The following is a 17,756-nucleotide window of genomic DNA, read 5'->3' on the forward strand; positions in this document are numbered from 1 at the left end:
ATGAGTCTGTGATTGGTCCAGCACTCTGCACCACATATCACCTTCATCACTCTCACATCCCACCTGTCTCTTCTGACAATGATGCAGTTGGGGTGTAAGGGGTATTCAGAGAGGACCAGTACCTCTGATGAAAGAGTTTGCCAAGCCCTTTCAGGGCTCCTCATCCACCTCTGGTGTCCACCTGTTGGCTAGCTCTCACCTGTAGTCACACCCCTATAAAACTGTCTAGGGACACGGGCCAAATCAGGTTGAGGGTAACCAACAGGCCTCAAACCTGTCTGTGAGTTAGAGAGAATATCTACCCAAGCATGTGAAGACTTCTCCCAGAGGAATAGGCAGACAAGAATAACTTTGTTCCAATGGCCATGAAGTCAGCTGAAGCAGGCACTATGGAGTGCTTAGAGTTTGGTCAGACACACAACACATCATGGTCATCCACTGCATCCCAGGCAATCACCAGTCATCTTGACTTCTGTCTTGCCTCTGGACACCCATGACACTGTCAGAGAGAGTGAGCCTCAAGGCTCTGTGCAACTCAGCCTCACTTAAATCAAATTCATGCACAAGTAAAGACATCACTCATCATCTACTACTTCATCCACCTTAAAGTACTCTGGCAATAGGCGAGTGCAGTACGCTGGAATCTGTGGCCGCAACCCTGAACATCGGCGGCCCAGGCCATAGAGTCATCTTCTCACTAGACCAAAGCAACAGATGAATTTGGCAGCCTCTTGGGCGTCTATGCAGCCCTTTTAAGGACTGCACTGCTCACCCAATCATGGGAAGAAGGAGCTAGAAAAGGTGCCCTAAAAATTGTCTGCCTCATTCAAACTCTGGCCTACTTACCTCAGCAGGTGGGGATCTCACCCTGAGATGAAATAAAAACCAAAAACCTTTTGTGAAGATGATTCCATTCACCCATGGCACATGGAATGTGTGCACACTTATGGACAACATGAAATCTAGTAGAACTGAGAAACACACAGCTCTTGTTGCTAGATAACCCATCAAGTACTATATTCAATTAGCAGCACTGAGTGGAACAAGGCTGGCAAAGACCAGCTTATTGAAGTCAGAGTTAGATACACGTTTTTATGGAGTGGCCATGGTGGTGAAGAATACTGTGAAGCAGGTGTAGATTTCACAATCAGATCCAGTCTAGCCAGCAAGACTGCATGCCTCCCAAAAGAAGTGAATGATAGGCTCACGACAATGCAATTACCATTTGGAGAAAGGCACCAGGCTACTATCATTGGTGCATATACCCTGACTATGATGAAACCTGATGAGATCAAAGAAAAATTCTGTGAAGACTGAGAGAACCTCATCATCAATGTGCCAAAAGAGGACAAGTTTATAATTCTGGGTGACTTTAATGCTAGAATAGGCACAGACTATCAGACATGGCAGGAGTCCTTGAGAGGAATGGAGTCAGAAACAGCAATAGTGATGATCACTTACTACTAAAGACTTGTGCATCTCGTGACTTGTCATCACCAATACTGTTTTCTTCCTCCCTAACCACAATAAAACATCATGGATGCATCCCTGAAATACCTGGAGGCACCTGTCCAAACCTTGTCCTTTCTACTTTTACAACTTCTCTGATATACGACCCCTTGTTTAGAGTTTGGTCAGACACAGAATACACCATGGGTATTCACTGCATCCCAGGCAATCCCAAGAGCCACTGCTCTAGTACAGTCTCTCATTATCTGACTTTTGTAATAGCCTTCGAATTGGTCTACCTGACTGCCACTCCAATCCATCTTTTATAGCTGCCAAAGTAATTTTCCTAAAGTGTAAATCTGACATCATCCCTGCTCACTCATTAATAATTGCCAATGGCTTCCTATCATGTCCAAATCAAATATAAAATGTTCTCCTTCCTTACCTGGCCCTTGACAACTCTTCCTTTTTTCAGGACTCAGATTAAATCCCACTTACTGCAGATCTGTCCTTTTCCCTCACATAGCTAGTGCCTTCCCTCTGAGGTTACCTTCTATTTATGCTGCATGTATATATCTTACAGGTACCTAGTTACTTTCAGGTTATCTTCTCCATTAGAATATTAATTCTTTTAGGATGCTTCCTTAACTTTCTTAGAGAATTTTTTAAAAATTTCATATCCCTAGTATTTAGCACAAACCCTAGCGCATAGCAGATGCTGAATAGATGCTTTTTTACTAATTTACTGACCAACAAAATGAAAACAATCCCCTCAAGGAGCTTATATTATACTGGGGGGGGGGGCATTTGTAGACATGTTGTATTCAACAACAATGTATTCATTCTTCTGCTTATTTGATTTTATGGGACATACTCTTTTGTGAAATAAATGCTAAATCATTGTTAATTATTTTATAGATTCAATTCAATGAGTAGTGGCTGAAAAGAGATATATTTAGGCTTGATTTCAAGAAAAAGTTCCTAAATATTAGACCATTCCCTCAAGAGGTTGTGGTCTCCTCATCTTGAAGGTTTTCAAGTACAGTCTAGGTAACCACTTGTATGGTAGTCCAGTAGGTTATGGGGGATGCCCTTTTGTGGATGAGTTGAACACGTTTGCTAAGGTCCCCAACAATTCTCAAATTCTGTAGTTTGGTAATGCTATATTAGCCAACTGATCATTTCAAACATCATACCTTAGCTGTACAATATATTAAGTGCACAAAATTAGTATATACACAATAATGAAACGTAGAAAAATTGAAATTAAGCAATGCGGTATAATGGAAAGAATCCTGAGCTGAGAGTCAAGAGATGGGGTCACACATTGACTCTGCCATGAACTCCCTGTATTATCTTGAGCAAGTTCTTCAGTTTCCTTATCTGTATAAGAAAGAGGACAGAATACATGATCTTTCAGTCCCTTTCAATTCAAAAATTCTATAATCATAGTAGTTCTATAACAAAATAATAACAATTTTCATTTCTCAAGTTAAACATATTTGGGATGTGGAATTCAAAGAAGGCTTATGTCTCAACCGGTCACTGAAGTTGTATTAGATCCAGTTATGTTTGTCTATATTAGATCAGAACATTGTACCTGTTTCCTTATGAGAAATCATAATATAAATGTGTTGGGAACAATTTTAGCTATAATACGAAATTCTAGCTATAAATATGAAAATCTGCTTCAAGTCTGATGCTATATGTGAAGTTAATATTGCTCTCACCATTGACCATGGAGTACAGTATTAAATATTCACTTTGGATCACTCTTCACTTGACCAGAATAAAGATCAGAGACACACAGAGTCATTGCAGTCACCTTGATTAAAATCCCAATGTAGCTTTTTCAAATCTTTATTGTAACCTATTATATGGCAAAACTACTATCTATGATACTCTGATTTAATACCAAATGTCTGCCCTGGAGGGTTTTTTGCTATTCCATGAAGTGCTTTGAAATAAAATGCCAGAAATTATTAGATTCATCAGTTGATAAAGGGAGAAGAGGTAGATTTACTTCTAAATGTCGTGTGTGTGTGTGTGTGTGTGTGTGAACTTTTATTCTACAAGAAGAGATTTGAATTTAAAAAAAATTTGCTTAAAAAATTACTAACTCCAGAGATAAAGATAATAAAAGCACAGTCTTCTTTGAGTAAGAATCAACATTACCTTTCCAACAAATGGCACTAAGTGATGTTCACACATTGAAAACATGTCTATGTCCTTTACAATCACCATCTCATCATGGTCTTCATCAAATATAGCGTCATTCAGGATATCTGAAATTAAATGTTTGTTTTAGTAACATACCTTCCAACTTTGTAAAAACAAAACTGGTAGCAAAACATTAACAAATTCAGTTTTTCATATTTTACTCTGCATTCTTATGGCAGAGACAGAATCTTACTATTAACCCTTTCAAGCAACTGTTTATCTAAGGACATTTAGTATTATGTCATTCTTCAGACCTTCATTCTAACCAAGAGTCAAATTTCCCCTTGAACATAGTAATACACTGTTTTGAAGGACTCCAATGAAAACTGAGTTAGACTATCTCTATCCAGAATGCTAGATACATTGACAAGATGCCTAGTCCCTAGTTAAAAAAGCCAACAGGAAGTTTCAGGGATGAGTAGGAGTGTGCTGGAACCAGTTCTAACCAGTTTGCAAACTGGTTATTAAATTATCAGTGTGAGCATTTACGTCTCAGAAATAAGTAATTGCTATAAATCAAGCCTTGATTTGGTGTTTTGTTGATTGTCTAGACTTCAGAAAATATTAATAATGTACATACTCCCCTTCCCAGCCTGATTGTTAAATATTTACCAGCATACTCCTTTTCTTCCTCTATAAACATTACTTGAGTTCAACAGGAGTTCTATAGAAGGCTTCAATTCCTGAAATTAAGTCATCACCAGACTGGATGACTGTAGGATGAAGATGATGATGATGATGAGCATTTATATAACACTTCAATGTTTCCAAAGTGCTTTACATTCATTATCTCATTTGAAATACAGCATAAGATGGGAGTACTTATCCTCTTTCAGAAAAGAAAGGATATTTGATGAGTCACCAGGAAGATGATCCCCTTAGTCAAGTTCCCCAATGGCATTGTAGCTCTTGAAAAGGTTAATGATTTCTAGGCACTGAATAAGAATTTAAGTTTAGGGTATCATCCCTAGAGTCACATTTAAATATGTGGTAGAAATTCATTAGAGTGATTGTCAGGATAATTAAACTTGTAGCCTTAGACTGCCTGCTAAAAACTAAAATGGAAAAACTGAATGAAACTTCTTTTTTCCCAGTCAAACTTCCTTTTCTAAGGAATTAGATTTTTCATTCTAAGTACTCTACCACAATAATTTCTTTTTTTTAAGGCTAGAGAGAAATAATCTCTATGTGTTTCAAAACATATTCTAGGTTTTGTCATTTTTTAAATAATCATGACCTAATAAAAACTTCAATCATATTTGAGAATCTCCTGGTTATGGAAATAAAAGAACAATTTCTTAAAATGAAGAAGGAGGAGAAAAGAAGTTAACTGTCAAATGGAATAAAAGCTACAAAAAGTTTTAATTTTATCTCCTCAGGATCAGAACATCTCTATGATCAGTTCGGGTAGAAATTCTAGTCCTTTAATTAGGAAGAAGTCTCATAAAGTGACATATACAATGGGTACTACTGATACGCTGTGCATGGGAAATATTCAAATAATCAATCAATCATTTATTATGTGCCTACTATATGCAAGGCATTGCTCTAGAAGCTGGGGGTACCAAGACAAAAAAAACAAACAGTGCCTACTCTCAAGAAGCTTGCATCATATCAGGGAGGACTACATGCACAAAAATACATATACACATATATGTAATATATATATTATATACATATATGAGATATACTTATCCCCAAAATAAATAAAAGGGCACTGGAGAAAGGCACTAGGGAAGATCATGTAAGGCTTCATGTAAAAACTGGTACTTGAGCAGACTTTTGAAGGAAACAAGTAATTCTAAGATGTGGAGGTGAGGAAGAAATTCATTTCAGGTTTAGGAGACATTCCACACAAATATGGAAGGTGGAATGTTGAGTATGAAGAACAGCAAGAAATTCATTCATTTGAACTAAAGAGTAAATGAAGGAGAGTAATCTATAGGACAGGTGGGAAGGGAGACTGGTGCCAAGTTGTTGAAAGGCTTTAAATGTTAAAACAAAAAAGTTTCTATTTGATACTGGAGGAAATGGGGAGTCACTTGAGTTTACTGAGTAGGGCCATAATATAATAACGCTTACACTCTAGGAAAATATCTTTGTGGAGGATGGACTGGAGAGGGGAAAGACTTGAGGAAGGGAGTCCATTTAGGTTTCCTCTAATTGGAGGCTAATACAATAGTCTAAGATTAGTGATGATGAAGGTCTGAATTAGAGTGGTGGCTATGTGAGTAGAAAGATGGGGAAAGATTTATGTGAGAGATGCTGTGGAGGTAGAAATTGGAAGATTTAGCTACTAACTGGATACGTATGGTGACAGCGGGTGAAAAGTCAAAGATAATACCAAAGTTGCAAAACCTGGGTAATTGGTAGGATGTGGATAATTACCCTCAGTAGAAATAGTTTCCTGTTTCTCAGAAGTCTAGTGGTTTTCTGGGTAAACACAACGAACTTTATTTTGGAAATGTTGAATTTGAGATGCCTATGGGCCAACAAGTTTGAAATGTCCAACAGACAATTGGTAATGGTGGACTGGAGTGCAGGAGAGAAAATAGAGTTAAATATATAAATCTGAGAATCATCAGCACAGAGATGCTATTTAAACTCCCGGGAATGGATGTGGTCACTAAGTAAGAGAGTTAGTTACTCATAATATATCAAAACCACTTATGTATAATAATGTAGCAATAACCTGGAAACTAACTCAATATTAACTGTATCCCAGTTTCTTCATTAAGATGCCTAATTAGGTTTATTTATTCAAGTTATTATTCTTCTGTAGTGTAGTTTTTCCATGCAGTATTTACTTACATTTTACTCTAACATGTATATATCTGAAAGCTCCCATCTGTAACTAATAAAAACAAAACAAGATCACAGATTGTTTTAATTTCCTGCCTGCTATCAGCACTGAGTAGGTAACCCTGGAAACCAGGATTTGAGACATCATTTCTTATTATTGATTATAACCAACAAAGGCCACAGAGAAGTCATCCCGAGCACTCAAAATAACCTAAATACGTCAGCTTCAGGCCGTATATTTTTAATTGTCATTTGCTGTCATTTTATTGTCATTCTTAAGGATAAAAACAACCCAAAATACACAAAATATATTGTTCTATCTCTTAGGTGCTTCATTTTTTAAAGCCTCCTTTTGAAAATATAGCACAAAGTAAGGGTCTATCGGACTACCAGACCCTGAACTATAAAGTAGTAGTTATCAAAACTCGTTTAGTAATGGTTAAAAAAACAGAAAAGGAAATCAGTGGAATAGTCTAGGTAAGCAAGAAACAAGAACAATAGAAAACAGTAATTCAGTATTTTATAAAGACAAGCATATAAATTACCGGAGGAACTACTCTTTTTTAATGAGAATTACTTCAAAAACTAGAATGCAGTCTTGCAGAAATTAGGTTTAAAGTTAACATCCTACTCGTTATACCATAATAAGCTCAAGTGTATACTGTATTATGTACTGAATACAAAGGGCCATGCCGTTAAAAAACAAACCAAAACAAAAAAAAATAAATAAAAATGAGATCAGGTACCTTGCACAACTATTGGCTTTCCTAATCTTGACCCTATACTTAACCAGTTCAACATTTTAATTATCCTATACTCAAGAATCCCTTGCCCAACCCCATCTCTGGATTATTCACACCAGCTATCTCCTCTGCTCCCACTAACACAGTGCACAATGGTGCTAGAAGTCAGGCCCATGATGCCTGGATCGAATACAAATTTTATATCTAATCTCAGCCGGTCCCTCAGTGCATCAAGACAAGCTTTTTCTTGTTCCCTCCTACCAAACTGATTTTCTGTGGTTGTTCCTAACCTTCGTTAGTCTCTTCTCAGGACTCCCCCACAACCCGCCCTCTACCTTTTCCACAGAGGACCTCATACTGAGAAAAACAGAGTTCATTCCCTGTGAGCTCCCTCTTCTCCCCATCTCTACATCTCCAAAGCCCTTGACTGATGATCCTTCAGTCTTCCCACCTTTACTCTGGTTTCTTTTTTTTCCTTTTTTTTTTTTATGATAAGTGGGCTTTAATATAAACTAGTACCGGAATTAATCAATGTTCATTTCAGGAAGTTTCTTCTCAGAATCTGGTGAGACACTTGGATCTATATTCTTCTCAAATGGACTGAGCCCCTCTGTGGCTATCGTCTTATCCTTCTACTGGTCCATTCTGTTCCACATGTTCATCACCTTATCTTTATTAAGACCAACTCCTACACATGTTGATTCCATATCCTCCCATATTTTTCAACAGAATAGCCCCACAATCATCCCTTCTCTTTCTCTAATCTTTAAATTCTCTTTTCCTACTACCTCTCTCCCTATCTTAAAAAGTACCCAGATCTCTTTCATCCTTAAAAACTTTCACTTGACTCTAGCATCTTCTGGAGATTTTTGCCTATATTTCTCTTCTCCTTCTAAGCCACTCATCCAGAAAAACCTGTCTACTCTAATTGCCTCCACTCTCTCCCTTGGAAGTTATCAATAATCTCTTTAACATTAAATCCAATAACCTAATTTTAATCTTCATCAGTCTTCACCTGGGTAGCATTTGATACTGTTGTCTAACCTTTTCTCCTAAATAATACTGCTCTCTCTTGGTTCATTTCCTAGCCATCTTACTGATTGCTTCTCAGTCTCCTTTGCTGTATCATCACCCATGTTCCTCCTCTTCATTGTGGGTGTGCCCCAAGACTCTGTCCTGGGCCCTTTTCTTTCTCTATACTTTCTGTCTTGGTGACTTCAGCAATTTCGACCAATTCAATTATCAGATCTATGTAAATACATCATAGATCTATATATCAATTTTTCTCCTAAGCCTCAGTTCCATATCAGTAGCACATTATTAAACATTTTGAACTGGATGTCCCATTTGCATCTCAAACTCATCATGTTTAAAGCAACTGACCACCCAAACCTAGCCTTCTTCCTAACTTAGGTGTTTCCAATGTGGCCATGCCCACCCTTCTAGGTACCCAATTTCACTTCAACCCTTCTTTCTCCTTACCACACATAGCAAATCAGTTACCAAACCTTGTTGATTCTACTTCTACAAGATCTCTCCTATCTAGTCCCTTCTCTTACACATCTTTCCCTCTCTCTACACACATAGCCACCATCATAGTTCAGGCCTTCATTACCTCTGACCTAGGCTACTGACCTCATTTGTCTATGACTTAAATCTTTTCTCCAATCCATCCTCCACTTAGTTGTAAAAATGATATGCCTAAAATAAGGGTCTGGCCATGTCATCCTCTTGATCCATAAATTCCAGTGACTCCTTATAATCTCTAGCATCAAATACAAACTCTTCTGTTCGGCATTTCAAGCCCTTTACAATCTGACAGAACCCACATTTCCAGTGTTATTATGCACTTTATAGTTCAGCCAAACTGGTTGCCTTGTTATTCCTGACTAGTGAAACTCCATCTCATATATACAATGACTACAGTTTAAATGAAGTCATTAAAAGCAAGTAGAATTCTGAAGAGTGGAAAAACCAATAAAGGTCCTAGAAAGCAGCTGGTAAAAATTTCCCTTTCCTTCATGGCAGAGCCCTGGAGAACAGTAACAGAGAATATTACACACATCATCAACTATAATCAATAAAATGGACATTTTTGTTTATTTTTTTTCTTTTTAACAAAGGAGTTTTTAATCTGTAAGGGAGTGGGAAATATCTATGAGGTAAGGACAAAAGGAATCAATAAATTTTTTAAAGAAAATATAGCACAACAGGGCATTATAGTGTTCCACTAATGGCCCATCTACAGTACCTATATAAGCATTCTATTAAGCATCCATACTATTCTGGACTGAAAAACAAAAATAGTACATGATATTCATCTTCCCTTAAAAAACTTGCATTCTAAAGGATAAAATATATAAAAATCTATATAAAAAAGAAAGCGTACTGAACAAGTATTCTGAGAAGAAATTAGGTAAATGGAACAAAATATGTGTAGTGTTCATGCAGTTTCTACGGGAGAAGAAAGAAGAAAGAACTCTCAAAAAATGCTATTTGTTTTGGATGTGTGATTGCAGGAATAATATTGTTGCTCTATGATTCTTTCCAAAATAGAGACCCAAGAGGAAGCTAATCACCTGCCTTTGTGTGTCATCTCCTTCAAAGGTCAGTAGATTGGCCGACACCTAAAAAAGAACACAGAGCACTTAACATGATGTTGCTTCCTTATGATGCAAAATGGTTTCCAGACAGCTCTGTTCACAAGTATATGAACTATAATAGCCATTCACAGGTTATCTGTTTCAATGACTCATCAAATAGATTGCTGAAATCCTGTTTGAGCACCTGACTTCAGACATAACTTCTAGGTATCAACATCAGTTCAACAACTGGTGCGGAGCTACATGTACATCCATCACAAAGCTCCTCTTATCATTGCGATTTAATGATGTGAGATATTTAAATCACTCCAATTTCTTGGAAAGTACTTTAGAACACACAAGCCCATTACTCCCTTCTTGAGTTTGCGCTACAATAATTTGAACATTGATGCATTTCCTGCTAACAGACTTTTTCCTACCTGCTTCATCTGTGCAATCACATAACCAGAGAATTTGAGAATTGGGAGGGTTCACGGAGACCATCAAATCGCACTCATTCCAAAAGGGAATCTCCACCCACCCACGTCATAACATAAGTGACAAATGATAGTCCAGTTTCAGATTAAAGACCTTCAAGGTGGAAGAACTCACCACCTCACTTTCAGACAAGTCTAACTGTGTGGAAATGTTTTCCAACATTCACTCTAAATTTGTCTACTTGCCACTTCCCTCCATTGCTCCTGTCTGGCCCTCAGAGGCCACGTGACAGCTCTTCAAAATAATGAAACAGGGCTACCATTACTCTTTCTCCCCACCCCTCTTCTTTTCTCCAGGCTAAATATGCCTAGTTCCTTCAATCAAATTTCATTACCATGGACTCAAAGCCCTTCACCATCCTGATTCCCTTTCCTTGGACATTCTATAAGGTATTAATGCTTTTCTTAACCATACCACTTAATTCCAGATGAGGTCTGACAAAGGAGTATAGTGAGACTATTGCCTCCCCAGTCTCTCCATAAGTCAGTTAACAATTTAGGGCAGGTAAGCGGTCTAGTGGGCCTGGAGTCAAGAAAACCTGTGCTCAAATTTAGCCTCAGACATTTATTAGCTATGTGATCCTGGACAAGCCATTTAATCTTTTTGCCTCAGTTTCCTCGTCTGTAAAATGGGATAACGATAGTACCTATCTTCCAGGGTGGTTGTGGGGATCAAATTACATAATAATTGTAAAGTGCTTAGCTCAGAGACTGGCACATATTAAGTGATATATAAATGTTAGCTATTATTATTAAGAAGCATTTTTTAAATTTTATTTTTAATTTATGGAATAAAGTAAGCATTTCCATGACATAGTACAATAAAAATGATGATTGTACATGAAACTGAAAATCTACTATACACAACTTGCTATTCCTTTCAGAAATACAACAAAATTATCATATAAATTTCTTTTTTTTCTCTCCCCCCTCAGGCTATAGTGGCTAACACTCTTTTGAAGGCCATCCTAGTTCTGGCTATGAAGTCATTTGTAAAGGTTTCTCCTAACTATATGGTTAGCAAACCAGAACTAGTTACCATGCCTACCCATTCCACTTTTTTTCCCCAAAGCATTTCCATTACATGTCATCACGACTCTCCCAGGAGAAATCTCCACCCTCTCCTACATGAGGGATTTATATCAGTCAAGCAAAATGATGTACTCTGTGCACCAGTCCCTGTTCACACACACACACACACACACACACACACACACACACACAACCCTCCCTCTCTAGTCTTTGTGCACTGGCTGTTCATACCTTGAATACTCTTCCCCTACTCACCTCTGTTTCCTAGCTTCCCTTGGCTTTCTTTTAGACTCAGCTCAAATTCCACCTTCTGCAAAAAGACATTTCCAGTGCTCCCAAGTATTTGTACTTTCTTCTTTGGGATTAATTGTAACTGGCAGCACAAAGGCATGCTATTTTTAGAAAAAAAGAATGTATTCCCTCCTTTTCAAGAAATCCTAGGTATTTCTATCTGGTAGCAGAAGGCCAGGAGCTAGAAATACCACTGCAAACATTAGGGAAGTATAAACCTTGAGCTACACTTGAGCTGTAAAGACCTTGGCCACATGGGGAAGGGGCTGAATTATTCTGTTTGAATACATTCGCTGCCATGACACACACTGGTGGGGTCATGACAGGCCAGAGACTTTTTACTACCAGAAGAATTTCCTGAATCCTGTCCCCCATGGCTCCTGATTTATCCTCACTATCCAACATCTCTTGCTTCCAAAAGGAGATAGAAGTAAAATAAAATAGACGGCTGTTCATTTCAACTCAAGTATCTCTGAGAACCTTTTCTGTGCTTAGCACAGGCCAGCCTCCATTCCTAGAAAACCCTCCTCACCACTTGCTCTTAGAATGGATCCCTAGCTTGCTTTAAAGCTCAGCTGAAACATACATTTTCAGAAACAGTCAATATAAAAATGTCATTTGATTATTAATATTTGTTATGAAGGTTTTGTTTTTCCTTTTGCTCAGTGGGATGGGAGGAGTGGGAAAGGAGAGAGGAACCAGTGATAAGGTTGTAAAAAAGGGGGAGGGGTCCAAAGCTTAGCCTGAGTACTACTTTCTAAATGAGGTCTTTCCTAATCCCTCGCAACCCACCCACCCCAAGTTGTTTGTTCCCTCTTCCCTTCCCCCAAATTATTTTTTTAATTTACTAAGGTCACATTTGAACTCAATTATATATTTTGTATTGATTTATACATGTTGTTTCCTCAACAGTGGCTATTTTGTTATTGTCTTTACACGTCAATCACCTAGTATAATGCCTGGCACATATTAGGCACTTAATAAATATTTGTTGGGGCAGCTACGTGGCTCAGTGGGTAGAGTACAAGGCCTGAGATCAGGAAGACTCATCTTTCTGAGTTCAAATGTGACCTCAGACACTTACTAGTTGTGTGACCCTGGGTAAGTCACTTAATCCTGTTTGCTTCAGTTTTCTCATCTGTAAAATGAGCTGGAGGAAGAAATGGCAAACTACTCCAGCATCTTTGCCAAGAAAACCCCAAATTGGGTCACGAAGAGTTGGACACAATTGAAACAACTTAACAACAACAAACAACAAAAATATTTGTTGGCTTCTTGATAGTTGATTAAGTACTCTGCTGGGTAAGAGGGAAATGTAAACGGAATGAAATAACCTTTGACTTCGAGGAACTTGATATCTTGGGGAGATGAGAGTTATCCATTAACATGTTTAAATGTGACAAAGATAATAATGATGATAATAATAATAGCTAGTGTTTGTATAGGGCTTTATGATTTGCAAAATCCCTTTATAAATATTATAATTTATAAATATAAATATTAATTTTGTTCTCACAACATCCCTTCGAGGTAGATGCTATTATTAACCCCATTTTATTGATAATGAAACTGAGGTAGAGGTTAAGTGTCTTCCTAGGGTCACGTAGCCAGTAAGTATCTGAGGCCAGATTTGAACTCAAGTCTTCCTGACTCCAGGCCCAGCACTTTCTCCAGTGAGCCACCTACCTGACTCAATTTCTCAGATGCAGCTGATACCTATACTGCTTATTTTGTAGGTAAGAAAACAGGCTGGAAAAGTTTAGTGTCTCGGCCCAAAGTGATATGACTGCTAAGGAGGTAGAATAGGATGGCCCAAACCATCTAAGGCCAGAAAGAGTCCTTTCTATTGTTCTCTGCCACCTCTTTGGATACGATTAAGTTGGACGTAATAGATGTGCAGTTTCATGTGCAATCATCTTTTTTTTTATTATACTATATTATGGAAATGCTTGTTTTATTCCATAAATTAAAAATAAAATAAGTAAATGGAAGAAAAAGATATGATCATGGACCAGGATGTATTGGTATAGGCTGTTGGTTTCCCATCTTTGAATGTAAGGACCTCTTTTTAGCAAAAAAAAAAAAAAAAAAGTCATAAATCCTCACACATGCACACGCGCGCGTGCGCACACACATTAAACTATTACTATCAATTTATTAAGAAATTACATGATGGCAGAAAGCTATAAAGAATTTTATAATATTTTAAATGAACTTTATTTTATCAATCACAGTAGCATTTTTATGTATTTGAAAAGCTATGCATATATACATATACACACACAAACATATATATTGTGTTTGTTGTTCAGTCTTATCCAATTCTTTAAACCATACTCTCTTGGAGTGGTTGTCATTTCCTTCTCCAGTGGATTAAGGCAGAGGTTAAATGCCTTCCCCAGGGTTACAAAGCTAGTATCTGAGGTTAAATTTGAACTCAGGTCTTCCTGACTCCAGGCCCGGCATTCTATCCACCGAGCTGTCTGGCTTCCTCTTACACACACATATGTGTATGTACATATTTCTATGAAATAATAATGAGCTACATATGGAAGACATGATAATTCACACAGAATCAGAGTTATTTCCATATACAGAGAGAGCTTCATAAAGATACTGAAGAGGGACCACAGAGATTCTATCAAGTCCAAGCAAATACCTGTGGAAGGACACTAAGGTCCTTACTTCCTAGCTCCCTATTTTAAAAATCCTAAGAAAACATTTTTCTCCATATCCTAGTCTGAAACCTTTGGACTAATATGAGTGAGAAAACTATATCAATCTTCTGTTAAGTGTCAATTTGCTAAACTGAAATCTTTTTTTGTACCCTTCTTATCAAAGGGCTAACTTGTTTCTAAGCCACCCCCAAGTCCCCCATAGCCTGATAAGCTCAGGAAGGCTTTTCCTGCTTTAAGTGATAGGGTAATGATCAGAGTAAGGCAAAGAGAAAGTCTGAATATTTCAGTTAATAAAAGTGCAAATTCACCTTTGACCAGGCAGAAAGGAAAATTCTTAGAAAGAGGGATTGAATGGTTTTAAGAAAATTATTCCCTTGGCTTGCACAGTGACATTTTAAGTTACTTTTGTACTGAGGATCCTTCCTTAACCTTTACTCTGCAATTTTGTCTATTATTTAAGAGTAGTATAAATTAAAATTATAAATATTATAAATAACTCTAATATGGCTTGTTAGAGAATTTTTCAAAAGCATTTGGATACTCTGAGAATTTTTGTACCCCTCTCGCAGCAAAAAATGCTTAGAATTCATTTAATGTAATTAGCAAAAATTATTTCTAGTAGGTTTATGACTAAAATCCACACTATAGGTTTTTTCTTCAATAAACCCAACAATATTCATCTGAGAACCTACTACCACTCAATGTAGCCCCTTCTATTTTCAGATGTTCTAATTTAAGGGAAATTTTTCCTTCCACTGGGACTAAACTTGACTCTGTAACTTCTACCCACATCCTAGTTCTACCCTCTGGAGCTGAGTCAGTCATTCCCTCATTCAGTAAGCACTAAGTGTCTGTACCACATGAGGCGAGAGGAGGCAGGATGGCAGAGAAGCTGGGAGCCAAACTTGGAGTTGGGACAATCTGGCTTCAAATCCTGTCTCTGACACATAATGTTTATGTGACTCTGGTCAAATCTCCTAACCTCTCAGTGCTCAGACTATCTATGGCAGAAGAGCTACCATTCTGCATGAGGGAAGGAAGTTTCCTCCTTGCTTCCTTATGCCAATAAAATCACAAATTTAACACCTGAAAATGTACTAGGTCCTATGCAAAGCACTGGGGATGCACAGATAAAAGTGAAAGTCCCTGCCCTCAAAGGAGTTTACATTTTAGGGGGAAAATAATCTATGCAAAGCAAATATGAAGTATGCATAAGCTGACAGGGAGATCGGGAAAGGTCTCATGTAGGTGGTTGTACTTGAGCCAAGGTTTGAAGAGAGTTATGGTTCCTAAGAAGTGAAAATGAGGAAGGAATATATTCCAGGAATGGGGGACAGCCTGTCCTGAGCTAAAGAGATCAGAGATAGACAAGCAAATAACCCAATTTAGCTTGTAGGTAGAGTGAGTGTAGGGTAGTGATGTGTTATAAGTGACGTGGAATGGTTGTCTGGAGTGTTTTACAAGCCAAAACAGAGTTTCCTTTTTAACCTAGAAAGCCACTGTAGTTTTTTTCAGTAGAGGATTGACCTGATCAGACCCATACTTTTAGGAATAATACTTTAGCAGTTGTGTGGAGGGTGAATTGGAGAGGGCAGAACCTGGAGTCACAAAGACCAATTGAAAGACCATCACAATAGTCAAGGCAAGAAGTGATAAGAACCTAAGCTAGCATGGCATCTGTGTGATTGGAAAGTAGAAGATGGATTCAAGAGATGTTATGGAGACAGAATTAAAAAGACTACACACATGAGAGGTGACGGAAAAGGAAGTATCAAAGATTACTCTAAGGTTCCAAGCTTGGATAATGGTGTCCTTGACATAAACAGGGAAATTAGAAAGAGAGGTAGGATTTGGGGGAAAGACTGTGACTTCTGAATAATCTGTCTTCCACATGAGAGGTCTTTAGATACTGGAAGATAACTATCATGTGATCTCTAAGTCTCTTCGAATAAAGACAGACTAAAAATTTCCAAACATACCCTGAGCAACCAGCTTTGATGTGGCATGATCTCAAGTCACTCTGTCATCCTGGGGCACTCTCCACCTTATCAAAGTCCTTTCTCAAATGTGGTGTCCAATAATGAACACAATACACACTTTTTGACCAAGGCAAATTAAAGTAGTACTCAAACTATAGGATGTGGTATGTTAACTTATTATGATGAGTTATCCCGTATGTTTTATTGGAGCTAAATAAAGCTTAAAATGGAAATGCTTAATGGATTTGAGGACCCCCTACAAAAACTACTTGGACCCTCCAGGATCAGTGGCTCACAGACTGGGAACTACTAGTAAAGATTATGACTGTTATGGTCAGGGATGGGAGATTTTAATGTTGGTGGCATGCTCAGTAATGGCTTTGAAAAAAAATAAATCTGGGATAGGAATTTGATTTTTAATTTTAATTTATACTACTCTTAAATAATAGACAAAATTGCAGAGTAAAGGTTAAGGAAGGATCCTCAGTACAAAAGTAACTTAAAATGTCACTGTGCAAGCCAAGGGAATAATTTTCTTAAAACCATTCAATCCCTCTTTCTAAGAATTTTCCTTTCTGCCTGGTCAAAGGTGAATTTGCACTTTTATTAACTGAAATATTCAGACTTTCTCTTTGCCTTACTCTGATCATTACCCTATCACTTAAAGCAGGAAAAGCCTTCCTGAGCTTATCAGGCTATGGGGGACTTGGGGGTGGCTTAGAAACAAGTTAGCCCTTTGATAAGAAGGGTACAAAAAAAGATTTCAGTTTAGCAAATTGACACTTAACAGAAGATTGATATAGTTTTCTCACTCATATTAGTCCAAAGGTTTCAGACTAGGATATGGAGAAAAATGTTTTCTTAGGATTTTTAAAATAGGGAGCTAGGAAGTAAGGACCTTAGTGTCCTTCCACAGGTATTTGCTTGGACTTGATAGAATCTCTGTGGTCCCTCTTCAGTATCTTTATGAAGCTCTCTCTGTATATGGAAATAACTCTGATTCTGTGTGAATTATCATGTCTTCCATATGTAGCTCATTATTATTTCATAGAAATATGTACATACACATATGTGTGTGTAAGAGGAAGCCAGACAGCTCGGTGGATAGAATGCCGGGCCTGGAGTCAGGAAGACCTGAGTTCAAATTTAACCTCAGATACTAGCTTTGTAACCCTGGGGAAGGCATTTAACCTCTGCCTTAATCCACTGGAGAAGGAAATGACAACCACTCCAAGAGAGTATGGTTTAAAGAATTGGATAAGACTGAACAACAAACACAATATATGTGTTTGTGTGTGTATATGTATATATGCATAGCTTTTCAAATACATAAAAATGCTACTGTGATTGATAAAATAAAGTTCATTTAAAACATTATAAAATTCTTTATAGCTTTCTGCCATCATGTAATTTCTTAATAAATTGATAGTAATAGTTTAATGTGTGTGCGCACGCGCGCGTGTGCATGTGTGAGGATCTATGA

At 37.6% G+C, this 17,756-nt stretch overlaps 1 protein-coding gene across 1 annotated transcript in view; it reads right to left on the reverse strand.

Moving 5' to 3' along the window:
* Positions 1-17,756, reverse strand: part of GCH1 (GTP cyclohydrolase 1) — a 75,065-nt gene that overhangs the window by 17,531 nt on the left and 39,778 nt on the right. The window contains 1 exon segment of the mRNA XM_027849219.1: positions 3,625-3,734. Coding sequence (XP_027705020.1) covers positions 3,625-3,734 — 110 coding nt within the window.

The sequence above is a fragment of the Vombatus ursinus genome, unplaced genomic scaffold (assembly GCF_900497805.2).
Source record: "Vombatus ursinus unplaced genomic scaffold, bare-nosed wombat genome assembly UNPS02007284.1, whole genome shotgun sequence".
NCBI lineage: Eukaryota > Metazoa > Chordata > Mammalia > Diprotodontia > Vombatidae > Vombatus > Vombatus ursinus.